At 36.5% G+C, this 26,360-nt stretch overlaps 2 protein-coding genes across 2 annotated transcripts in view; one reads left to right on the top strand and one right to left on the bottom strand.

Moving 5' to 3' along the window:
* The window catches only part of LOC103917930, a 13,355-nt gene extending 10,146 nt beyond the window's left edge, over window positions 1-3,209 (top strand). The window contains exons 7-8 of the mRNA XM_009325147.1: window positions 1,747-1,894; window positions 2,355-3,209. Coding sequence (XP_009323422.1) covers window positions 1,747-1,894; window positions 2,355-2,386 — 180 coding nt within the window. The 3' untranslated portion in view covers window positions 2,387-3,209. The remainder of the gene's footprint in view (window positions 1-1,746; window positions 1,895-2,354) is intronic.
* Window positions 3,210-8,390: 5,181 nt separating this feature from the next.
* Window positions 8,391-26,073, bottom strand: NADK (NAD kinase). Its single transcript, XM_009325146.1, has 11 exons — window positions 25,870-26,073; window positions 20,576-20,659; window positions 15,947-16,076; window positions 15,278-15,386; window positions 14,956-15,041; window positions 14,567-14,669; window positions 13,578-13,729; window positions 12,954-13,053; window positions 12,159-12,316; window positions 10,881-10,963; window positions 8,391-9,786 (listed from the first exon to the last, which is right to left on the bottom strand). Exons 1-11 carry the CDS (start codon window positions 26,040-26,042, stop codon window positions 9,639-9,641), a joined length of 1,326 nt encoding a protein of 441 aa, XP_009323421.1. The 5' UTR covers window positions 26,043-26,073; the 3' UTR covers window positions 8,391-9,638.
* Window positions 26,074-26,360: the final 287 nt, after the last annotated feature.

Raw genomic sequence — 26,360 nt, 5'->3', positions numbered from 1 at the left:
TACAAGATATACAGCTCCCTAAAAATGCCTCCCCTCCTTCACAAGAAGTCTCAAGTGGTGCCAGAGCATTTGACCATCTGCAGGGCCTCAAGTCATTGTATTTTAAAGAATTTCTTAGGCAGCACCCCCAGCTGTCGATCCTGACGTAGCCAAAACAAGAGACAGTGCAAGCCCAACAAACGCCAGTGTTAGGCTTTTTTTTGGCACTATAATAGCGATATAATAGCACTTATCACTGGGGCACCCCAGCACCTCCCACAACACGTGTGAAGGGAGGTAAGGAAGAAGAAGGGCAAAGCAGATTGTTCATCACAGGAAGGGCTCAAATGCTGATAGCAGCCAGTGTTTCTCATACTTCACATAAATAGTCTCCAGATACTGATAAAAGTCCAGTGGCTGCAGTCATCCAAGTCCTTGGGGTTCTATTTATTGAAGTATGCAGTCAAATCAGGCTCTTGCAGTTATTCGCTGGCAAAGCACAGAAGGACCACACGCTGTCTTTGGTGGCAGTACTTCACTTGTATTGCAGTTAGGAAGAAAAGTACAGGTGGTGGCTTCTGACATAAGAGTAACAGAACAACTTGAAAATAGTTAGGTCTCCTTACATTTTTGCATGGCAACAATGAGCATGCAAGAGTGCCCAGCAAATGAGAGCATGGACATGCAATGCCGTACTCCTCTGTGCTAGAGAGATCTGTAACATAGTCACTTCTCCAAGCCAATTCTTTTTGGCATCCGACTACCTGAAAGGCAAAATAAAAATAAAAAAAAAAAGGGAAAGTAAACCGCACTGACCATTAATTACTTCAGCTCTGAAAAAGCTGCTAAGATTGACTCTATATAGCAGCTGCTTAACAACCCTCTGCAGTGTAAACAGGAAAACTGGTAGAACTTAATAGACAAACAAACGAACTGCACCAAAATTGCCAGGACATCCATAACCTGCCTTGATTTGGGATACACACCATTGGGTTTGTTAACAAATCAAAGTAGTCAGAAATGTGCTTTTTTTAATCTCATCCTGATAATCACTCGGCCTGCTGGGCCAGTGACTCAAACCTGCAGGAAGGGCGAAAAGAGTACTGCGAGTTCTTAGTATCTTTCCCTTGGTACTGGATTTTTGCAGAGGTCTCTCGTCTTAGTATTAACATGTCTGATCATACTTTGTTCACAGGAGCAGCAAGCCTTCTTCAATGCAGTAGATAGCTGCAGGATGTAAATATTGTTGCTTTTAATCAAAAGTTGTCATTTTCTCTGTGTCAGAACCCTCAAAAAAAGCACAGGTTAGGCAATTACTAATGTCATAAGCACAGTAATCAGGCTAGCCATGAATGAAAATGGGATCATGAAGCCAGCCCCCAGACATGCATGACAATAACAGTACAATGACAGCCAGGGAACATAACTTCATTCTATATTTTACGGTGGAAAGAGACTGAGATGCAAGATGAAGTCTGGTTTCCTTATCTCCAGGCTTAATTGGTTTTTCAATCTGGGCGCAGTACTGTTTTCACATGCCTTTAATGATGCAGAGATCAGAAGGTTTAATGCATTTAGCTAGAGTCAGTGTGCAGCCAGGGAATCATGCAATCAGGAAAGTAAGACGGTTTAAAAGTGACCAGCTCCCCCCTCCCCCAATTACTATCTAGTGACTTCTTTCAGAAATTTAGGGGTTGATTGCATTTTATGGCTTCAGGGTTTTGTGGCATTAGGTGGTGATTGTTTTATGTCTCCATTTTCCTGCAGGTGATAAGGGAGTGGGGCAAAGGGAATTCTTACGCTCTGGAAGCTGCTTTCATTACCGGCTCTTGCATTTCTGTTGCAATAAAATCTGTTTTGTTTTGGGCACTGATTCATGTCTACCGCAGCTTTGGGCAGGGGCTGAGAGAACGAAGTAAGTACTTGAAAAGGTTAACTTACCTATGAAGGTTGTAGCCTATTGTATCACAGTCACAATTAAGTAGAGAGCTCCTCGAACCAAGAAAATAGTTAGGGATAGTCACAATAAAAGGCAGATCCCTGATGACATCAAGCACTACTGCAGCCTCAGAATTTACTGGCCTGACAAAGCTCAGAAGCTTGGATGGAACTTATGTGATCTCTCCCTGAAGAAAACTGACATTAGTCAAAGTTGCTTGCAACCTATGCAAGAATTGCTGCTATCCAGAAAAACAGGCCTGTGTACATGTAATTTTTCTTTTTTTATCATGCTGTATAACTGCCTTATAACTAAGAGAGACAGAATAAAGGGACCTAGAGAGCCACTAATCTTAAACTACCCAAACCTCCTTTTACATGAAGGACATAAATGCTGCTACACATTGGTATTGACTGATCTTCCTTTCTTTCCACAGTGTTTTCTTCCTATGGAAGGATCGACTCCTGAGCATCCCCCTTGTGTTCTATCTGCAGCTCTTACAGAGTGAAATCATAGCTGGGGAAGTTCTGATCAAGTACTTGCATTCAGGATGTAAGATAACGGGTCAGTTTCACAGAGGTCGGGAAAGTTGCTCAGAAAAATGTCTACACATTTCTTGGTTTGTATTGTGCTAGGGAACTATAGCAGTGCAGCTGGTAACTTAGTTTAAAAAGCAAAGTGCGCTTGGGAAATTAACAGTAATCCTCTCAATTCAATGAGTTTTGCTGACAGGACAATGCATCTTTCACTCCTCGCTTTCCTGATGTTGCTTTGTAACTGCAGGAGGTTCACAACATGCATGTGAGTAGAGAATGTTGTTAATACAAATGCTGTTTTTCTGGATATACACAAACATAATGAAAATAATTTGCACCCCCATCTTTCATTAGTGTGTCTTGAAGTGGATTGCCCTACCATCATTTCTCAACTCAGATCTGTTGCTGAACAGAGGTCAAGCCCCGAAGTTGTTCTGATGACAGCTGTATTCCCTGATCTCCACTATGGCTGTGTGATGGCTTAACCCCAACAGAATGGCTAGGGCTCTTGTTCCTCCTCTGACTTCGGAATATTTCAAATTTTTTTTTATTTTTTTTTAAATCCCAGCTACACATGAAAACTACGCAATGTAATCTCATGCCTTCCTGTACTGCACCTAACCGATGTGCCATTTCATACACAAGAGTGACTGTTAAAATAAGCCTCTAATATTGTAATTCAAAAGTTTGGTATTTTATTGACTGGAACCTTTAGCTACTGGCTATTTTTTAATAAAGTATAAACACAGTTTGCACATGGATAGTTATTTCTCATATCAGCAGCATGAGTTCAACGGGAAGCCTGTTTACAAACTGAGTATGGAAGAGGCTGGAACTGCAATTCACACGTGCTGTAAACATTGCCGTCACATTCCTCTTCAGATACATCTTTAACTTGCAGGTACCTGTACACTGCAGAAAGTAGTTAAAATAGTTTATTGCAGCTTATTAGGGAAATTTACAACGATGATCTCTAAACTTCTATAAGAAAAAAGTAATTCTCATCCTAGTCTTCTAAACCTGAAACAAATCTATTTTATAGATAGCACAATGGAAGCATGAAGAGGTTAAATGTCTATGGTCAGACTGCATACAGCTGACAATATCAAGAGAAAGCACGAGAGTACCAGCTGATGACTGTGACTTCATTCCACAAGTCAAAATGTGACTATGAACTGTTGCTGAAGCGGAGGAACACAATTAAGCATATTCAATCCTTTTCTAAAACAAGCAACCACGCAGCAGGTCTTGCCTAGAGCAGGACCAGTAAGGGAAGACTTCCATCTTGCAGTAGGCCTGTGCTTGGTCAAAATTAGCCAAAAGAAAGTAGGCTTGTGCTATGTTCCTTTTATCTTCACAGCAAGCAGATGGCAGAAACAATTGTATCGTTAGAAGGAAAAAAGTTGTGATTACATTCAAACATCTATCTCCCCAAAAGCCGAAGGGTATTGTTATGCCTTGGGGAATTAACCTTCGCATTTTCACAGAAAAGTGTTCTTATTCCTGACTAAGGTCTTGTTAAGTTCCTGTGGAAATCTGCCTGTTCTTTCTCACAAGGTCTTGAAGTTAATACGTATGTAGATAAGAGCTACTAGGCTGAATCTGTGAAAGTTTCCTGATACACAATCCTGTCATAATCTGCAGACAGTATCTTCGGCCTACTCTAAATAGAAGCACTCTATTTTTTGCCCAGCAACTCTAACCCTGGATGTAGACAATCATTAAACCAACCGGTTCAGACAACCAAATTCACGTTTTCTATTATTAAAGCAGGAGATTAGTCCAGCTAAATCCAAGTTAACTTTGGATAAATCCAAAGTTACTCATCACATTTTTTATTGGTATTTGCCAATAGAAGAGGAAAACAATGGGAATAGATCACACTGTACCAAACAAATGGAAGCTACTGCTCTACATGTCATCAAGAACTTCCCCTGTCAAAAGCATTTAGCAAGTTCTACCCAGAACAATACCTAAAAGGAGATTCCAGTTTTAGGTAATTTGCACAAATTCTTTTCATAACACCTGATAAATACACAAACATTTCCCCTTCCTTGGTCAATCTTTTCCATGCTATATGAGAAATCTATAAAAAAAAAAAAGAAATCTATATCAAAAAAACCAGCATGTAGAGAGGCTACTTTTTCATATGCAGTAAAATAAGTGCACCCAACAGGAAGAAAAAGTCCAAATTACTCATATGCTTCATTTTTGCATGATTATCTTCTACCTGTTCAAGCCTTTGAGTTCAATATTTCATCGTGCATTACTGAAAAAAATTAATCAACTTGCTATTTTCCCATCACTACAAAGTATTGGTAGCTTTAATTGCATTTCTTGGGTATAGTTTCCTGCTTTTCTGTTTGAGGACAATACATGAGACCAAACTCATTTTCCCCTTTGTGCTCACGACTCCCCTTAAAAAAGCTTCAAGCTGCCGTGCACATGCGCAACAGCCGATACTAATCTGGATTCCAGAAAGGTTAGAAGAACACAGCACAGAAAGACAAAGATAATTTGACAAAGTAAGGAAGAGCATTTAGGCCTTGCAATCCTGCCCCACAGTAACAAGGGATTAATTGCTATGGTTAGTTCAAATTGTCTTTAGAACATGATCATGTTTTCATGAAACAAATCCTAACACCCCTGTAAATGCTATATGCTTCTCTAGCACTCCTTTCATTAGCAATGCAGTAAGTCATCTCACAGTTGCACAAGGAGCCTGACACTGTCATGAAGAGGTAGGACTGCTGCACAAAAAGGGAGACCCAAATTAAATTAGATTTAGTATTTCAGGGAACAGCAGCAACAGGTACAAGCTGTGCTGACCTCCACATCCAGTACAAGAGTTTTTCTGTACTTCCCGAGATGGCTGTAATCCATAATGCCACCCGATGCCTATGTGAACAACCTAGATTAAACTACACGTTGGTACCAACATCCATTTCAGCTTATCGTAGACACACTGCAGGGCAGGGTAAAACTAGAAAAGGATGGCCTCAAGCTTCACGCAGGTTTATGGCCAAATCTTCCTGTTTTGGGCTACTTTAAGTTCTCTTAACTCTTAAAAGCCCAGGGTAAATCAACACAGCCATTTTTTAATCAGCCCAGCTGAATTGATTTTGTGCAAAAATTTTTGATACCTCAGCTTGGAAAGAGTTGGGGGGGGGGGTGGAGAGGACTTTTTGCTGGTTTAACAAACTATGGTGATTACAGCTCTCAATGCTAGAAACTAGGCCGTTTAAAGTGAAAACGGTAAGAAGCCTTCATTCTGGCGAGACAGGACTAGCAAATTGCATATAAACTATCTCAAAAGAATCATCTACAAAATGAGGGTCCAGTCTTTAGCAGTGCTATTTCCCTGCTTTATGCATAGGCAATAGAGTGCCACCATCACAGAAATGGTGGGTTATTGTTTTGGCCATGGACAGCAAGAGTTTGTCACTACCCAAGCATGAGAAGATGGAAAACTCTAAGGTACCTTGTAAACCAAAGGAACTCCGTTTAAAAACAGCTATATTACCCGCGTAAGATATTTCCTCACTTTTATCAATCATTTGACATGCATGAACTGTTGGAATAGGTTACAGATTAATTATGAAATCATAAAAAGACTCTTAACCATAATAATTAGCTACACGTTTCATGGAAGAAGTGTCTAGAACTTGGTCACAACGTGCACAGGCAAGGATAGAATGGGCATTTAAACTATATTTTCAATCTTAAATTTACTAGGTATCCAAAATCTGAGATTATCTCAGATTATTGCCCTTATCTATTTCCTCATTTTTCTACTCTTGGGCCTCCAAAAAAGTAGTTACCATAGCCCAACTAGTTGTACCGAAGATTTGTTTCAACTTGCACAGCAAATCCAGCTTTTATTTTGAAACTTTTGAGAAAAGACGGTATCAGACGTATATTTCTAGAAAACAGATGCTACTGTCCCATGAGACAATGTATCAAAAAACCCACACTAGACATTTGCCTTCCAAGCAAGTAATTGTGTATACCTAATTTTATATTCTCAACAGTCAAAATGCTGCTTTACAAATCCAACTTTACAAAAAGATTTTATTGAAAGGATTGAAAAATATTTGTTTTCAACAATATTTAAAACAAGTTTTCAAAGCATTAACAATATGTAACAGGATTTTTCATCTTTTAAAAATTCAGTACACTGCTTTATTCCATACTACATCAGTTGTTAATAACTTCTTAAACTCTCTACTAGAGAATTAATTTAAAAAAAAAAAAGTTATTTCCAAGCTTCCATTTTGGCCCTTTGTAGACTGGAAAGGATTTGTAGGTACACTGACATTTACAAACTCTTATATTAGAAACACTACTCTTAATCAGCAAAAACCTATTTTACTAGTACAGTTTAAACACTGCATCAGCTGCATCAGTAAAATGAGGTTTTATTGCCAATATAACCAAGTCTGCATTACAGCTTTTTTCCTGGTTCAGCTGTGATTTGAGCAGAAGTTACCCACACTTTTAGTAGTTAAATATGCAAAACTTGAGTGCTGTTTAAACCTCACTAGCCTGCTTGTGAATTGCTGGTTTGCAGATTAAAGGCCATGAAAAGGGACTTTGTACAGTTAGATAAATTTGTAATGCATTAACACAATTTGGGTTGTTTTGATATAAAGCAGCTAGTACAATTATAATCAACGCAGCTTTCTGAAGAAAAAGCAAAGGCTAAAGTCAACATGTAACTTACTTTCCTTTAGTCAGTGATTGTAGCTCTCTACTTGGCTGATCAGTGATCCAAATAAGATTGTTATCAAGCAGGAATAGTTGTACAAGCAAAACTGCAGAAGCCTCAAAGCCAGTAATGCAATTGCAGTACGTGATAAATTTAAAGACAACTCCTAATCTAGATCTAATCTAGAGAAAGCAGGTAAATTTTGATTACAGATTTCATGAACTGTGCACTCTGAAAATTAAAGTTCCCCAGTTTAGTCAATAATAGCTTTACTATTATAAAAAGCATAAATAAAAAGTGCTGAATATAGTTTTATCTTTAAAAAAATACTAGATAAGGCTCATTAATCATTTTGCCTCACCTCTGCAAAATGATTTCCACTTCCTAGCGTGCCTAGTATTCTGCTTGTTTTTCACTTAACATTTATATAGCCACTATACCCTGTTCCTTTTCTCAATTATTGCGTGTTTAAATAAAATAGTTTCAAAGCAAAAAATCTGACACTTCTATAGTTCAAAAAGTAAACAGTTATTAAATAACTGAATACTCCACCTAGGAAACCCGTAAGCAGCTTCAAAACAGTGATAAAACAATTACCGCAGATTCGAGTGAAAGATAAATCCCAAAAGCTATCTGGATATTCTCCAAGATATCACAAAATTTGTCTATTTAGACCAAATCAAACCAATATTATATTTTACAAAATTTACAAACTGAGTATTAATTTATATTAACACATTTTCATTGTGATTTGTATCATTAACCAAGACTTTGTGTCTCTTTTATGGAAAAGTGCTCTCACCTGGATTTAATAAAATTAGACAGACTAGGGCAGCATCCAAAATTGAACAGACATTATTTAAACCATCAGAGGACAGCAGGTTAGGCAGAGTTTGGAAATTAATACATTTCCCATTACCACTTTGGACCACATAAACGACGTAAGACAATCATGAAAAGTTCAACAGAGCTTCTCATTCCACATTCAAGGAAATCCCACCTTAATCAGTAAATGAATTCCTCCACAACATTATGCCATAGGCTTAACTTTAACATATAATGTCCATTCCTTTAATGACCAATGCAGCAAGACTTTGAAAATGCTAAAGTTTGGATAGTATGATCATGAGACCGCACCACAGAGAACATAAATGTAAACATTATACTTGGGTTTGATATTTTTCAGTTAAAGTACAGTACAAACCCTTTTTTACCAACTAGGTTTTTTTGTTGGATTTCATTTTTCTTTCATAAAAGCACATACAATAAAATATGTACATAGAGAAGTTAGAAACATTTGAAAGCATCTTAAAAAAGTAAATACGAGACTTAGAATATCTTGAGTGTGCTGAAGGCACCATTGCTACTCTACTGGGAATGTGTCTTCTCATTTATCAGCCTACCAATGCAGTATCCCCTTCTGTATTACTCGGCACCAAGAGTTGGAAGGCATCTATGGAAGTTGAGGGCATTCAGGGCCTAGTATAGGATATTCTTTTTCTTCAAGACAATAGTGGAACTAGACAATATAGTAGTAATTGAAGTCCAGATTCTTCTTGAACACTTGGAGAATTTTTTTTTTTTTACTTTATAGTCTCTAATGCTACCATTTATTCCAGAGAATCAAACAAAAATAATAAGAAACAACAACACATTGATGATTCCCACCAACAGGAACTGCAGAGCTACAAGTAAGCTCAGCTACAAAAATGGAGATCACTGTAATAACCAACTAAGTCCACGCTAATGCTCGCCCATGCTATTTGTGGACATTTACACAGTGATGACAGCCAAGGGTCAAACACTGTTCAAATGGGCATAAGATATATATGTATATTAAAAATATATATACACACACACTTTTTTTTACTAGTTCCATCTATCCATAAAAAACATTCTTCATGGGTGTTACCTTCGCAGTGTGTCACATTCACAAGTAAGGAGAAAGTATTTTAAGCGCTGTCTTGATGGGGACTTCTTTTGGGCAAGACATTTAAGCTAACAAAGAGGAACTTTTTCTTTTTTTTTTTAAAGAAAATTTCTTAGAGCCTTCATATGCATAGCAGTCTTAAATGGAGTTACAAATATACCAAATTAAACACACTATTTCAATGCCACTTTTCTACTGCCACTTTTCTATTATGTATCTACATTCAGCCTACCACGTTATTGGTAAGTTATAGGTTACAATAAAAATCTACAGATGTGGTTGTCAATACCAATCAGAAATAATCCTTTTTCAGAGTGCTCATTTAAAGGAAATTCAAATTGGATTACAACAATTGGAGCCTAATTTCTTCAATTCCTGCTCTTGGTGGACAGGAAGTAGCACAAGCAGATCAGACAGATATAAACTATAATCACTATGTATGTCTGAGATGGTGACCACACTTGTCAGCCAAAAACTTGAGAACCCAAGCATATAGAAGGGATACTGCCACTTTCCATTCCCATGAGTCTTGTTAGATGTAGACACTCAAAATTCTTCTTCTTCAACAGCAAAGTTATTTTGCTTCTTCCGAACATTCCAGTGTAAACACTCAGCCAAGCTTTCAAACCAGTCGCTCACAGGATCTCGGAAACAGATCGAAGGAAGGGGATAGCAAGAGGTAGTGATGCTAATACTGCAACAACACAGGAATACCCCAGTCAGTCAAGGGCAATGAATAGCAATTAAAAAAAAAAATAAATCTTCTATTCACTAGCTAACATAGTGCTACGTTCAGCCAATTTGGTAAAACAGCAAGTTTCCATAATCAAGCAATAACCAAGTCTGCAGGCTCATCTAAACAGAGTGAACACAGGGCTTAAAATTGTTAACAGGTGCACTGTGGACAGCATTCTTTGACACAGTGAGAATACTGAACCACTCCATGACGTCCTGCAGTCTTTTGCTGGTCTTCACCTCAACAACACAGTGACAAAGGAGAACGTAAGTCACCACCTTGGCCTTTAAGTTTCAAGTTTTAACTATAAGCAACAGCACTAAGAAGTCTAGCATCTCACAAAGGGCCAAATCTCACATCTGAATCCTTACTGGTCTCCTGATCTATTCTATAGATCTTTCAACCTCAGAGGAAATACAAACAGTTCAAGACGGAGCATCATGCCAGCTATACATTTTCCTTCTTGGCAACTTGTATGGACCAAGAACAAAAAGAAGTCATCCTGAATAGCAAGTCTACCAGTCACATATCCCACAGTTGCCTTAAATCACCTCCCATTAGGAAAAGCCACCACATTTTGCACATGAAAACTGAGGAAACTTCACACACTGCGTTCTGCTCACTCAAGGCAATAGCATCGCAAGTGACCACAACCATTCACTAAGTTAACACAGTTTAAACCATATGGCACTATTCAGAGCCACTGCTTACATGCAACTCCTCTTGGTTTACATCTTCTCAAACTCCTAAGATTTATCTTTAAGTTAAATGTACAGAATTTTCTAAAGACGTGTCCATCTTCCTTGCCAAGCATGCAATGTTTACATGCTTTTGTCTTAACATTTCACTTGCTTTCGTAGTAAGATCTAAAAAACTCATGTTAGAAACTAAATACTTCTAGCACAGTTTGTGCTGTAAGAGGTGTTAGGGTTTAGAAAAGCTTGTTTCTTCACTGCCAGCAATCCTTTTGACAGATGTTAGAGAATGAGAGAATTACATGAGTCAGTATTTTCTATACTTATAGAGATACTACAATCAAAAAAAGGCTTGACCTGTCTCCATGGCATATTTCCTGCCTCTTCCTTCCATCAAATGAAACCCATGCTGTATTCCTGGCATCCGGAGAGAGCATAATCTGAAAAAGAGAAAAGAATTAAACTTCAGGTCCAAAACCTATTTTTCAAGAGCAAGGAACAAACACCTCCTCCATCCTCCCTCTGAGTACAGGATTGACCCTTCACAACTTTACAGTTGCACTGAAAATTCATAATCTGTCCATAATAACAGTGCAGTAACATACTACACAAGTTCCAAACGTTCATTTCATGTTTGGTATATATACATATATTTTTCTATATGCAATAAACCCCCTCTTTATAAACAGAAGATCATAAACCAGAAAGACCTTCCAGTTACAGCCAGTGCATGCTTTAATTCAGTTACATGAGTTGACTTAGCATCTCTTTCAAGAAAAATAATAAAGTTAATCCAGAACAATAGATTATATACATAATGAATCTACAGCTGCCAAATTTAGGAAGTTTTGCTCATATTGAACATAATTCCTTTTAAGAGAAAAGGATTTACTACTATTGGCCAGTAACACCCACTGACATGAAAGCAATTGTGGACTGACAGCAGCGCCGTGAATAAACATTCGATTTATGTTGTAAAACAAGAACAAAAACCCCAGCACACACTGGGGCTTCTTAATGCTAATCTTCTAACATCCCTAGGAGAGCCCTTCTTAAACATACTAGCTCTCTTCCAACTTAAGTAGACTGCAGGCTTGTAACAGGTAGAAGAAGCAGAAAGGGTTCTTCCTTACACATGGGTATTTATTAAAAATACACATTAACTAAGTCCATTTTATATTCGGGTATTGCATACCTTTTTTTCTGCAAGAGAGCATGAACAAAAAATAATCAGTGAATTGCAGATAACTCTACCAATATACTCAACATCTGCAATATTTGTTGTTTTAGCCATGAAAGTAGAATTTTTCATTCCCTTAAACACAACTGATTTACCTGCACTTTAGCAGAAATTATGTAAAATTTTATTAGTCAGAATGCAAATGTATGTATTCCCATTTTACAGAACGTTACACAACTACAATCCAGCAGGAAGCAGTGTAAAGCGTTCTGCTAGTGGGTGTATTATTTTAAACAAAGATGCATTCTTCAACCAGACATGATTTGGTCCTCCTACAAATGAAAGAATGCAGGAGATACCAAAGCAGAAGAGGTTAGGAAATGCTGTGTTCAGGTTCACATGGTTATTACAAAAGTTTTTAACTCAGAAAAAGAAATAACGTAACAGAAGCTAACCTTGAGTTCCACTCCAGCAGGAACAACAATAGGTCTGAAAGACAATGAGTGAGGGCAGATTGGGGTGATCATTATTGCAGGAACATTTGGATGAATCATAGAAGCTCCTGCTGCAGCTGCATATGCAGTGCTACCAGTCGGCGTGGAGACAATGACTCCTGTGAAAGCAGCAAAAATTTCACTTACATTAGCATTACAATCAATGTGTTATTTTGGAAGACGACTAAGAAATAGCACTGTTATGAAAATGAAGCAGAGAATGTATCAACTTGTATTTCACAGGAGAATTGCAGTCTAATACACAAAAAGTCAGAAACTCTCTTCTAATCCTGGCACAGCACGTTTGTTCTATGGCCTCATGTAAGTTGCATAAACTTCTAGATCTCGGGTTACAAAACTTTGTAACAGTGACATTCTTTTTTTTTTCCAAGGGTAAGAGCTTTAAAGATGAACTTCTGTATTTCATGAGTTGAGATCTTAGGCCTTCAGCAAATTCCAGATATTTAAGCAAATTTTTTCTGAGCTATTTCTTGCCCTTCACCCTAACACATCATACCCAAAGAAACTGTCACTTGCCTTCACAAGTCCATAAACAAAGCTTACAACACTTTAATGCTTTGTTGTGGAACGCATTAGTTACCAATGAAAAAACATACCTATTCTTTACACACTAATGCTTTCTGTCACCAGTGAACTGAAGTTGAGATTTTGTTTCCATGCGAGAAAATCCTCCGGTAAAAGAGCAACTGTCTACACACGAACTGATAAGCAATTTAACTCAAGAAGTAGACTCACCATCTCCTTGCACTGTTGTTATAAGGTGTCCATTTAGAAAGACATCTACATTGGAAAGGTAAGAAGAAGGACCACGATCCACTACAACTTCATTTAGGACCTGCCATGACATGAAATATTACACCGGTCTGCTCTTGCTGACTTGGCAATGTAATAAATGACAAGCCAAAACTTGCTTTCCAGATGTTTGAAAAATTCATGCTGATTTAGTACCTGCCAAATTAGACTCTCTTTACACTTCTGTCTTATCAAGTGCCAGCTGAAGTTTTCTGATGTTAAGAATTATTTCCAGAAGCTAGTTACTAACAATGTGCAGGGTTTTTCTTCTCACTTATAAATATCTTTGGGATATGCCATTTTAGAACTACTACTTTATTTTCAGAATAGAAGGAAAAATATTACTACAGGAAAGTACAATATTAGCACTTAGGATTGCAGGAAGTAATGAGGTATACCACTTCCTCATTATTTAGTGCACATATTGCGAATTAGAGCAATATGGATCTGTCCCACACTACTGGGCTAATGTAAGTAAACTAATGAAAAGGGGAAAGTTATAATAAAACAAGTACAAAGCAATTTACAAACAGCATATTAGTTCTTTTGCTTATTTTGCCCTCTGACCTGATATTGCATAATTTGCTTGCCCACTTCTTTCTCTATATTTGTAGACACTACTCCATTTTCTTCTATACCATTTTGTACTGTCATTTTCTCTCTGTGCTCTTTTACCACTTTCACTTTCAGCCTGCTTCGTAGAACAAGTGCTGCATTGCCTAGAAGTGAAATATAGGAGAAAGTACACAAAAATGATATGCTAGTATAGTAAATAAAATGCTGTCATTACTAGCAAACTGTATGAAGTGCCATCCACCTATTGCCCGTGCTTTCAACATTCCCAATTTCATTCACAAGTTAATTGTCTACATTTGGTTAAAGCTCAAAACTAATTTTTAGTAGTAATGAGCAAAATTAAAGTCAAATTTGAACCCAGTCCTTCCTCCCTTTCCTCATCATGTAAAAAGAAAATTTAAGTTTTATATGGACATGATCAAGATTGGAAAACAGTTAGGCTCATGTCATCTTCACTAAGACAAAAGCTAAGCTTAAAGAAAATCAGTGCATTAGAAACACCTATTAAAAGACAACATTCTAGCAACGTGAGAATTTTATACATCTTTTCAGGAATCTACTTAGGATGCAACTCAAATAACCTCATATTGAAGAAACAAAGTATTTCTTTCCTCAAATATTTTATTTGCCTGACTTCTCAGTATTTAAGCACTGCACTGCTCAGAGAAACAGACTACCACAGACTTCAGAGCTACACTCTGTATGTTTAGCTGTCATTTAACATATATTCTGCATCATCTTTTACTTGTTTACTCCACACAGGACAAAGTTATTTCTTAGCCATTTTCCTTTACAGAATAGTATGGAAAGCAGCACTGAATGGGTCAATGCAATGCAATACTTCTGTTAGTTTAGTATACATTTCTTGTGACTCAATCTTATGGGACAAACTGAGTTGGTTAAGAAAATTTACTAGTCTTGGAAAAAGCTACAGAAAATGTAACAAAAAGAAACACCACACCTTGTCCCCTTAAATTTACCTTCTATAACCTGAGTGACTTGGGACTGAAAATTCTCAAAATTAAATGGAGTAAGAAATCCAAGGGATCCCAGATGAAAAGCCATAACTGGAGGTACACTACCCTATCAATAAAGAAAAGAATTTAAAAGCTACTGAATAAAAGCAATTCATACTTCAACTAATTGCCTGTAAATATTTTAACTATTGATGTAACTTCAACTGTGCATAATAAAACCAACATATTACGTACATTATTTTCAGAAGGTATAGGGTAAAACAGGCTTGATAAAAAAAGGAATGAACTGCAAAGGACAAATGCCGTTCTCAATAACAAAGGAAAAATAAAACAACCTTCAAATACTTCAAAAAGAAAAGAGGTCTTTAAGTCTATTTCCCATAAAAACCAACCTGGAAAAGCGAAGAAGCATAAAGTAAGGTCCCATCTCCTCCCAGGCATATGATAAAGTCTATCTGATTGGAGATATCATCATAATCTAGAAGCAACATTGACATACAAGTTTTGAATTAAGTTTTATCAACAGACTTAATTTCCTAACATAAATTAAGTGCAGCATGCCAACATTCACTCACAAATATAAAAAACCACAACTAAGATCTAACAACAGCTGTTTGCAAAAGACACATTTGTTCAAACTTGACCGAGTGACTAAGGAAATACCAAGACAAGTGAGCAATATACTTCAACTTTACTTTCAAGAAATTACCATACCTTCTCTGAAGGTGCAAAATTTCTTCTTCACTGGTCCAAAATTATCATCATTAGCTATAGCAGGGTCTTCCAATACTTTTTTTTCTACATACACGATCATATTTTTCTCCTTAAGAGATGTAAGATAAGCTTGTTAATACCTCTTGAAATGACAAAATATTTTACTCTCCCCATCATTTGCAGTAGTTTAAAACACACAAATAATATTTTACAGAAGTGGTCTGCATCTGTAGATGCAGGTTGTGGGATTTATTTTTAACGTGTGGTCTAATTCTAATGAGAATTTTGCAGCATGTACAGACCATCTAATAAATTAAACTAAACTTTGGACTATAGATTACATGATACAGTAGCATTGCTATGTTTGCTCAAGGCTAAAGGATTAAGCTTTTTATATCCCATTCCCTGTAATTTAGAACTGCAAACAGAATGAAGGAAAGTTTTGACTTTGCTTTTTTTTTTATTTTTTTTAAAGCTCTGTACTTAGAGTACTTAAGGACTGATCTTAAGCTCTGAAGCAAGTTTTACTACCTTGAGTGGCAATGGGTATAACGATTTGTTTGCACTATACAATTTTGCACATTCCACATTCAACAGAACCAGTAATTGAAAACAGTTTAGATGTAAAATTTTTAATTATGGTAAAAAATGGAATTTACATTTTATTACCTCAGTAAGATACACACAAAGTTCTTTGAAAGGCTGCAGCAGACTGGCATCACGTATCTTTTTAATAACAAGGACGCTCTTGGGAGGTTTGTTCCATGTCAACCGCTGGCTTGCTGGATCCTGAATGTGCCTAGAGAATAGAAAAAAAAAGACAATGTTACTACATTTTGCTTTGACAACATTCTGGTCAGTTAAGAATATATCCTTAATTATAACTGCAAGCAGTCCTAGAACAATAGAAAGAAGGATGCAATGGTTCATATTGTAATGATGCTTTTTCCCCCATTAAACCAATCAATGCTTTACTATGTTAAGATGGTAACACAGTATTAAGGTGTCCAATTCTTGTAACTGCTACTGAGCTAATAACGTGTAAACAGAGACTTCAGCAGAAGCACTACAAAAGCTACTGGATCAAGGTCTTGAACTAACTGACATCTTCCCTGATGCTTCCAGCCGTAATGCTTTCCTCTATCTTCTCTTAGTGCTCTCTCCTCTTAAGCAGACTCAAAATAAGGAGAAACACCCAACTGGAGAATCAGAGAAAGCTACAACATAAACTTTTTTCCCATCCAATACTGTAAGTCAAACAGCTTAAGTCAATGTAAATTTAAAAAATAATGCAATAGCCAACCCAAATATTCGTTTTTCTTTTTAGCAATGTTTCCTTCAGCACTTTTTCACTGATACCAGTATACAGTCACAGTTTTCTCAATACGGTTTGAAGCCTGTAGATGCAGACACAAATTCTACAGTTTTTTTTACTAATACTAAACAACACTATCACAAAAGAAGGGCAAATAATTAAGATTCACATGGTCAACTGTACTAAATCCTCAAGATAAGCCTTAACAACTATGAAAAAACTATAGTACATAAACTCTATTCTGGGAAGTCTGCATTTGCAATTCATATTTCCTATCATAAAGCCTCATAAATAAAGGGCTTAAACAGGAACAGATGCCTGTATACTTAAATTCCAGGCAAACATTACAGATATGTAAGCATACGTAACTTTTGTGCAAAATTTCTTTAAAACTCTATATATTAATTTTATTTTAGTGTTGATCCCAAAACAAGTTTATCTGCTTAAAGTAGCACAACTACTAATTAAAAAAAACAACCCAAAACAAAAACAAACCACCTTTAAAAAGTATTTTAAAACTACTGTCTGCCTATTGTCAGGACAGCCTTCTAAGACTTGAGAACCTCAAGAACTAAATATAGGCACACAAATAATTTTGCAGCTTTCAAGAGGGTTCAGTAACAGAACCCTCATGCTGCTCTATAATACATTTAGTTGATTTAGGAATACCCAGCTGTATTTTCCTTCTTCATTTATATCTATTTCTAAGCTACATAATTTCACAGTTGTATTTCACATATTACAAGCATCCCATCCTTTTCCATACAGTGCAGATATAATCCATAAAGCAAAGCAGATTAGCATAAATGCTGAACAAGCCAAATTTACAGATATTTGGATTTAGCACTTCAAGGGTTAAAATAAAACAGATGATGATGCTGGAGGTGGAATAACCTGCTCATTTTACTTTCCAAAATGCCTATATTCTACATATAAATACAGCAGAAACTACAGATTAATGAAGTAGTCTAATACCAATAACCTTTACTAACAAACAGTGCTGTCTGTCCCTCTAAATATTATTACATAACACAGAAGAATACAAATATGCAGTTACACTCAGTGTCACATACAGGCTTTCAACATGATGTTATGTTTCACCTCACTGTATCTTAGAGTCAAGGAATCAGAGTAGTGGAGGTTGGAAGGCACCTCTGGAGATAGCCTAGTCCAATACCCTGGCTCAGTGTAAGGGTCTTTTGAAGATACCATACTCAGTCTCAAATATCGCCATGAATCTGAGATGACTATGAATTTGGAAGGCTTCTTCTGACTTGACTAACCAACCAATAGCTAAACTGAAAATAAAGTAAAATAAAATAAGAAGAGTTGCATTAATGTGTTTATTGCTGCTAGACAGTTGCAAAGGAACTGACGCTGAAGTTTTATATGCCATTTCCAATACAAATGGTGACTAAGGAAGCTTTTTCAATACTAAAGTTCATTTCATAAAATTAAATTCCTCAAATCTCAATACTGTTAAAAGGTAAAAAATACACATAGAGAAATCACCCCCAAAACCATTTCAAGATGATTAGGCTATCTTCTAAAACTGGCAAAGAACTAAAGTTTGCAGCACTGCTTTTCACTTAATAAACTTAGAACTAATACAGACTTCATTCAAACGAAAGACAGCCTGCCTATTTCAACTGTACTCACCAATTCCATGTAGTTCTACCAAATGAAAGATTATTCATAACATGCTTTAAGATCTTCATGTTTCTTTCCAGGAGTGAGGCAAATGCAACGCTCCAGAAAAAAAAAAGTCTGAGGCTTTTATCACTTATTAATAACCTGCTACCTCAAAAGAAAACATTTTTTTTTCTGAAAAAAATTTTTCCCCAGTTAAGTATTTCAATCAGTCCCAATAAAAAGTTCTGAGGCTTTACAGAAAAATCCTGTATAAATCGTTTATTACAGATCTTCAGAGGCAAGATTTCATAAGAAAAATCCCATTTCAAGAAAGAGTTTAAAAGCAGGTATTTGACCTCCCCTCTCCTCAACAACACAAGCACCTGATCCTTTTTTCACTGAATAATCATTCAATTCACCTGGTCATCTTACCTAACAGTCTTGGGAAAGCAGGTTTTTCCTGCAATCATCAACACTAGCACTTAAAGAGACACCAAGACCTTCACTAACTTATGCCCACACATAAAAGCTAAAATTTTCTGTTAAAAAATTCTCTACAGTGAAGAGAGGTTAACAATATTACTGACTGTAGAGAAGAAAAACCCAAACAAAAAGGTTTTGCTTGTTTTTAGAAGCCACAACAAAAACCTTACGTATAGTAAGAATAGTAATTTACAATTTGGTCTTCAAATAGTCCCTTCCTTCAACCCCAAGAGCAGCCTTTTCTCCCCAGCTATTCTGAACACTGCATAAGCAGTCTTTTCCCCGGCAAGTAGTGCGCGTTTAGTATTGCCTGCAGCCTCTGTACTCAACTGAGCTTGACACTGCTGTTATATTGTACCATGCTGGGCCAGCCCACGGGGAGGAGCATGTTCATCACAAGTCAGGTGCGTAAACATACAACGCAAGCTGGGTTTTCAGGGGAACTGCAGCACTCCAAGCCACCAACTTTACAACAGACAGAAAGAATGAGGAAGCTAAGAGTTACTGTACACTGCAAGATTTCCGCCCCACCTTTGTAGGAAAAGTTAGGATATCACCAACCTGTTTTGAGGAAGACTACTACTATTTAGGTAAAGATTTAGGTAAATAAATACTTAATTCAAATACCTTACGTTTAACTGAAAGAACAATGAAATAAATTTTTTTAAAAGGACAAAAATAGGAACCACTAACTTGGTTAATCTGTAGAACCCTAACATTCCTCGTTTGACAAAGCTGAAACACCATTTAGTAAGTATATAATACATGGTGTAAAAAGCAACACTTTTATACCACCCAACCTACAAAATAAAAATGTTTATACACCTGCTAAGCAGAAACCAACCCTTATTTTCACATTAAATTTATCAGCAGGGTCTAAAAGCACACTTGCCTTCATGATATTCATACACTGAAAGTGCCGTAGGTCAAATACAAAAATTCAAACTACTAGCTCAAACACATAATGCCAAGAGAGGGAGCAGGCTTTCCTCAGATTTCACAGTACACAGAACAATTTCTCCTCTTCTCCTTGTGTTGTCTGTAAAAATTTTTCTTCCTCTATCATTCAGAAACACTGCTTTTTATGTATTTCAAGTTGACGGAATAAACAAAATGCTACCAATAGCTTCTCCGTATCATAAATAGATTGCTATAAGGGTGTTTAATGCACGTGGTGAGTTTATTGTCAATTATGTTGGAAAGTGTTTATTATAGTTGCCTTTGTTGACATCAAACTATGGATTGCAGATTATGCAAAATATGTCTAAACAAAACTTCAGTACTTAATACTATTCACGTGCCCTGCCGTATTTTTATGTGAAATGGTTACATTTTTTTTCCAAAATAGATATACTGAGCTGTGAGAAAACTCCCATTAGTTTAGGTAGTAGATAGTGGGCCTAAGAACACCACATGAACTAGTAATGTAAAACCAGTAAAATTCATTTCCTTTTATGTCTGTTACCCTGCAGGAAGTATTCCTGCAAAACCACTATAAATCCATACACAGAAACACCGATTATGTCCTATCATCCCTTGGGTGAAAAAAACCCCAATGACATTCAAACCCATATTATACTTTTCAACATGCAGATCAAGCTAAGGCACATCTAATGGGGTTTTACTTGAGAATACAGTTGAGCAGTGCTATCCGTTATCCTCTCAGACTGACTTTTTAAATGGCCAATGTATGATAAAAATGGCAGGCCAATTTTGGCAATGCAGACCCCAAGCTGGCAATCAAGCACCACGAAAATCTCTAAATATTAGGTACAAGCAATGCTGATAAGGGGATGAATAGTGGAAAAGCAAACTTATCTTCTTTCACATAGAATAAGCATACCACCATTTGTTTGACAAGTACTTACATAATTGTTTTAGGATTTTGCAGCATACAGGCCTTTGGTCCAAATGTGGTCACTGGGCATGGTCCATGCAAGGAGCGTGTTCTCCTAAATATATATATATAAAAAAAAATAATCAGTAAGCAAAAGAAATGTGATGACAAACTGGGTATAATTAGCTCCCCAACCACCAAAACCACTTTGAAAAATTTGCACTACGCAATTCAGGGCAAAGTATATTTCTTAAACCTACATTTGTGGTTGACCAGCCAATGTAATTTTACACGTATTAGCTCTCACACTTCAAATCTAAAACTTAACTCCTGTACCTACTCCTTGAAAGCGATTTTAGTTGAAGCCTCACTCACAGTTTATCCTCTCCACATACTGAGTAATCAATTCCTAAATATTAGTACCAGGCATATATTCTTCTTGTATTCATTTCATCTTCACTTTGCACAAAGGAAGCATCACAGCCTCAAAGAAGATATGGTCAAGTTTTCTCAGGTTGGTTCTGTGAATTCATGTCAAGCCTGCAAAGATTCTATTTAGTCTCGACTCTTCTGGACACTACAATACAGAACAGTGCATGTCTCTCTCAGAGAGTCCAAAAAAATGTGTAGATAAATCCCAAATTATAAAAACATAATCCACTTTCAAGGTCTCACTACCGTGAAAAGGAAAAGTCCTATGTTTAAGAAACAAAGCACAGATAATTCCTGTTTCAGAATTAGCTACGTAATTCTTAAAACACCTCTTTATTTTTTTTTAGCTAGAGTAAGAAGGAACATAAATAACTAAAGGACACATTTTTCAACTCCTCAATTCGTTGTAATCCTAAATAATAGCCAATATGATAGCATAAACAAGTATTTAACACTGAATACTCAACCAGGTACTTGAGTAGTAGTTGACTGAACATTTCAGATTTTGTAGGAAGTTATTAAATAACACCGAGAAATTATCAAGTGAGACACTTGTGGCAACATTCAAAAGAAACTCAAAATATCTCTGTAATAACACTAGCTGAGCAAAAGAGCAGCAGGTTCAGTTTTTGTTATGTAATTCAGTAGTCTCACAACCTTCACTTAGCAAGTGTGCCTAATCAATTAATTAAAATACAAAACATAAGCCAGGGCTTTTGTTTATATAGTATAAGCACTTTCTCTTCCGTAATATTTTGGCATTCATTAATTTCTGTTGACAACAATCAAGCAAACAACTAAGCATACAGACAAAAACAATAAGCCCAAGACTGTTGTTTTCAGGCCATGTTCTCAGCAAAAAAAACAAACCACCTACAATGATTGTTAGTTGTGTGTCATTAGTGTGTATAAGGATTAGTCTGCATCGATTCCTAAGTGACATCAGCTTCACTGCTGCAGACACAATAGCCACGACACTTTCTTTTCTGTATTTCTTGAAGCACTACATCTTATCTAAGAGCACACAATTTTAGAACAGGACATTCAGAATGATTAAACCTGGTATAAATACACATGAAATAGCTTAATGAGTGCTCTTCATCTCAATAAGGCTCAGTAACGCATATAGATTAGGCTTCCCAGTGTAAGTCTTGACAAGCATTTACATGAAATCGCCAACACTGAGGCAATACGTTCAGATTTTTTTGCCATGGTCAAGTCACAGTAATGGTGTCCCAATCATTTAAACACTTCTTTGGTTGGTTAAATCTTTGCACTTAATATATCAATAAAATGCAAATCCTTCAATTCTAAGGTATATGGAGATATATAGCTGCAGGTACCAGGCCTTAGTTAATTTTATTACATACTAGGTTAGGTCTCCTTAGTTTTTTATTTTGTTTCCCCGCCCGCCCCCATTAGCCACATTTGCCTTTTACAGATTACATTAAAACAGTTCCCTTTTTTTCCATCAGCCACAAACAGATAGAATCTAGGATTTTGACTTTGCTAAAATAGGCTATTTAAGCAAGAGCCTTCACTAACCAAAAACATTTTTTCTAGGTATTAAGGTAATACAGAAATTTACAAACAAGAAATCAATCACTATTGACTGAAATCACCGAAGACTGAAAAATTTCTGTTTTTACTGCTGAGAAAGATTGGGGCAATAATTCAGTCATTTAAGATGAGGAGTAGCTATTAGGTTAATTTAATCTCTTAGAAGATGCACAGAAGACATCCCGGGCTGAGATTAAGGCAGGTAGAGACAACCAAGATGTAGAACAAATGCTATTTGAATAGGTAGAAAAAAATGCTAATTTTTTCCATTTATTTATCTAGTAAGAGCTAATATGATCTTTGTCTTCAAATAAACAGGAGTTCTGCAATGTCATTTATCCTCAAACTTAAATCCCACCCAGAACACAGGATTACTCCTAGCTCTAGGATGAGATTATCTAGACCAAGTCAGAACTGTTCCTTCCTTCCCACCTCCTTCAGCAAATCTGTAAACGGGAGTAAAACTTACTCAAGTCATGTAACTCTTGAAACATTATGTAAATGCTATTAGAATTATTCCATTAAAAAGAACAGGAAATATGTGTTTCCTGTGCTTAATTCAATTAAACACAGGAACTGGTAACTAATCTATTGCTTGGCGGTAACAAATCATTACTGCACTGCCTTTTATTATAAAGTAGCTCAGACCAGCCTAATGATTCACTCAATATTAAAAAACGCCCTCAGAAATCTAATAAAAATCAAAACCAGATGACGGGTTAAAAAGATATAATTAAGGAATAACAGCAACATCCTATTTGTTTCATGTCTAAGAAAATATGCGTGTGTAAGATTTTAATGCCAATAATGAAAACAAGTATTTAATTTCCTACATTGAACACAGAGAAGTGATACTTGTTTTTCAAATAATTTTTTCCATTTATAAGTCCAGGCATGACCAATCCAGTCAGATAAGATTATTACTAAATGTTTTATAAAGTTTACTTATTTATATTGAAACAGAAAAATGAGCAAGGACTGAGTCCTTAGCCAATCACACTAAGAGATTAATGTGTGTACCAATATGTGTAAAGGACAGGTCGTTATTCCATGCCACTCCCAATAATTGGCTAAGCTCTGTTGCTACAAGAGGCATTAAATATCCACATCTGACCTTCACGACATTCGAAGTTTTCTCTACAAGCTCTAATTAATAATCGGTATACATTTTGGTTGAGATTTTACCTGGTTTTATTAGTATTCAATCTATGCACTATTCATTCTACAGAAGGTAAAACGTTTGAGCCAACAGAATTTAAAGTTGTTTGTAGCAAGACTGTCTTTGCTAAGAATGAGCAGCAGTGCACTGGAAATTATACATCTTTTAGGAAAATGTACTTGCCAGTTCAAAGCAGATAGACAGCTACTTCACTCTGAATACTATATAGCAAGCCTGAGATCACTTTCTGACATTCTGCAAAATGCCTTGTGACAATTTTGCACTAAATTGAAAACAGCCAGCGAATGAAGGCAGAGAAACTTAATGAAAAAAAAAAAAATCTCATAAACAGTAACCCTAATTCAAACCCATAATGGGTAGGGTCTACAAAGATCACTTCTAGTTTAAAAATGAAAAAGTAGTTATTTAGCTAGAAGATAACAATACACAAAAATTTAGACCACATTGTCTTTTACACAGGTTAACTGAAGTCTACATTCTTATATCTTTAAGTGGAGAAGGGAAAAAACACCAGTTTTACAGCATGCTTTTAACGTAAAGTCTTACGTATTGACTATGACACACAACATAGAAGCTAGAACGGTACGATCAGAGCACAGTCCTTTGTGAACGTTTTCCAAAAGCATTAAAGTACACTGACTTTCTGAACCACATATGCAAAGCAAGTATTTTCCTAACCTTTTAGCCTCTTCAGTTAAAGGCTTTTATTATGCCTCCCTTCACCATAAAGCTTCCCCCTGCGATCTTCAGCCTCACCCATATATGCTCTGCCTTGCAAAAGCATTCCTACCAGCAAAGCAGTAACTCTGGACGATAATTTCAGCTGTTGAGAAACTCCTCCATGATTCTGTCCGTGCTTTTATAGAGGGTCACAATGTAAGTAAGGTGAAGTTCTGCTATGCTTCCCACAAGTTCAAGACACACTGCTACCACAGCATGCTATTCAATATTTGCAATGGGTCCAAAGATCACAAAATCAAAAGTTCTATCTAGGCCGTCCACATGACAAGAGCCTTGCAACTAGATCAGAAATTTGGCTCAAAAGAAAAAATGGGCGTTTCTCACTGCTATGAAACAACCTGCAAGCACAAACTTACTTTGTGCTGCCTCACGTTACCATATAACCTAAATACTCATACAGGTTTTTAATACACAGCACTAGAGCTCTAGCTACAGCATTTGTAAAAATTTGCAGAAGTATCTCTGCTGTTGATTGATTCTTTTTTGAGACTATGAACTCTGCAGATACCTGTTTTGACAGCCATACCATTTTGATTACAGGCCTGCTCTTAGTCTACGCCCCACCTTTAACTTCCTGCCTTCATTTTGGACTAACAACCTTTTGAAGTGCATTTTAAGAATCCCTTAAAAGCAACTTGTTGAGCAAGAGGTAAAGTTCTGCCTACTAATTAAAGATCTGGAACCAAGCACAAAACTGTTCCTTTCTTGTGACCTGAACCACTATCAAGCTATGAATTAACGTAGCTCAGTACAGATGCATTTGCATTTTATATCTGGAAGGTACTTAAAACTGCTGAAGCTAGGTTGAAATATGACAAATATCATAGTATTCAAAGTTCAAATCTACTCCAAAACCCTGGAAGTCAAGTACTTGGGCACAATGTGTTCCTAAAATTTGAAAATTTATATTTTGTGTTTATCTGCTTATAAACAATAACCTCCTAAGCTTTTATACTTCAAGAACTTATCCTAGCTGGAAATATACCCATACTTTCTTAACTAACTTTCTTACTAAGAAATAATTTCACTACATGACACTACAGATAGAAGTTTTATATGCAGTTTGTCTTCAAAAAAAAGGATCTATTACATTTCACATAGCCATTTCTAAATGCAAACACCTTCTTGAATCCAGACTCTGACATACACACTTCAGACAGCATTTAAATAGCATATACAAAGCAAATGAGTAATGCGTTGTCTTGCTGAAGCTGTATATGCACATATAGAATGTTGCTGAAGCATCTACAAAAAGCAGTTTAAGATCTCCCAAGAAACACAACCAGCCAGAACCTGTTTAAATGAATACTATGGTTATATAAAAAGAGGAATGGAAATTAAAATCTAGATAATTTTTTTTTTTTCCCATTTTTCTTACAAGTAACAACAATAGGAAGAACCAAGAGCCATACCGGAATTCTTTGGTGCTTCCCAGGGCTGGTGAAGCAGACAAACTTCGTGACTTAGCTCGTCCCCGGCTAGTATTGCTCCACTCCTCATCATCATGACACGTTGAGCAATGGTAAGCAGAATCTGAACTCACATCAGCCTTACTGGTACACAGTTTTTCTCGATTCATCTCCATACTGGAAGTGAAGGAACCTCAGCGAGAGAGAAATTCAATTCCTGTGGAAAAACACCAGGAGAAAGGGGATAAGGAGGAAAGAGAAGAAAAATCTCAGTATTAGCAAAGCTAATAGAGTAAGTATTAAACACTGAGTTTACACACTTTGATAAACACTTCTTGAAAGGATCTGGGCAACTGAGAAGCTCTTCAAGGTAACCAGAAGACACTGGAAGGAAAAACAACCAGAATTAAAACACATATGTGCCCAGATTTAGAAAAGGCTCAATAAAAAGTTGTTTCAAGACCAGCACAGATTCACGTCTCCAGTTACATATG

The sequence above is a fragment of the Pygoscelis adeliae genome, unplaced genomic scaffold, assembly GCF_000699105.1.
Source record: "Pygoscelis adeliae isolate BGI_AS28 unplaced genomic scaffold, ASM69910v1 Scaffold36, whole genome shotgun sequence".
Classification (NCBI taxonomy): Eukaryota; Metazoa; Chordata; class Aves; order Sphenisciformes; family Spheniscidae; genus Pygoscelis; species Pygoscelis adeliae.
Note: the sequence above shows the minus strand (reverse complement) of the source record. Positions and strands in the feature narration are given on the sequence as shown.

Bases quoted from the DNA above. Each gene is read 5' to 3' on its own strand.
- NADK (XM_009325146.1), bottom strand. From the start codon at position 26,042: ATGGAGATGAATCGAGAAAAACTGTGTACCAGTAAGGCTGATGTGAGT. The intron at 14,670-14,955 runs GTTGGTTTTTAT...CTTTATTGATAG, and splicing joins ATGCTTCTTCGCTTTTCCAG to GGTAGTGTACCTCCAGTTAT. The intron at 10,964-12,158 runs GTTAGCTTCTGT...TCTCTTTTTCAG, and splicing joins CTGCTGGAGTGGAACTCAAG to ATTATGCTCTCTCCGGATGC.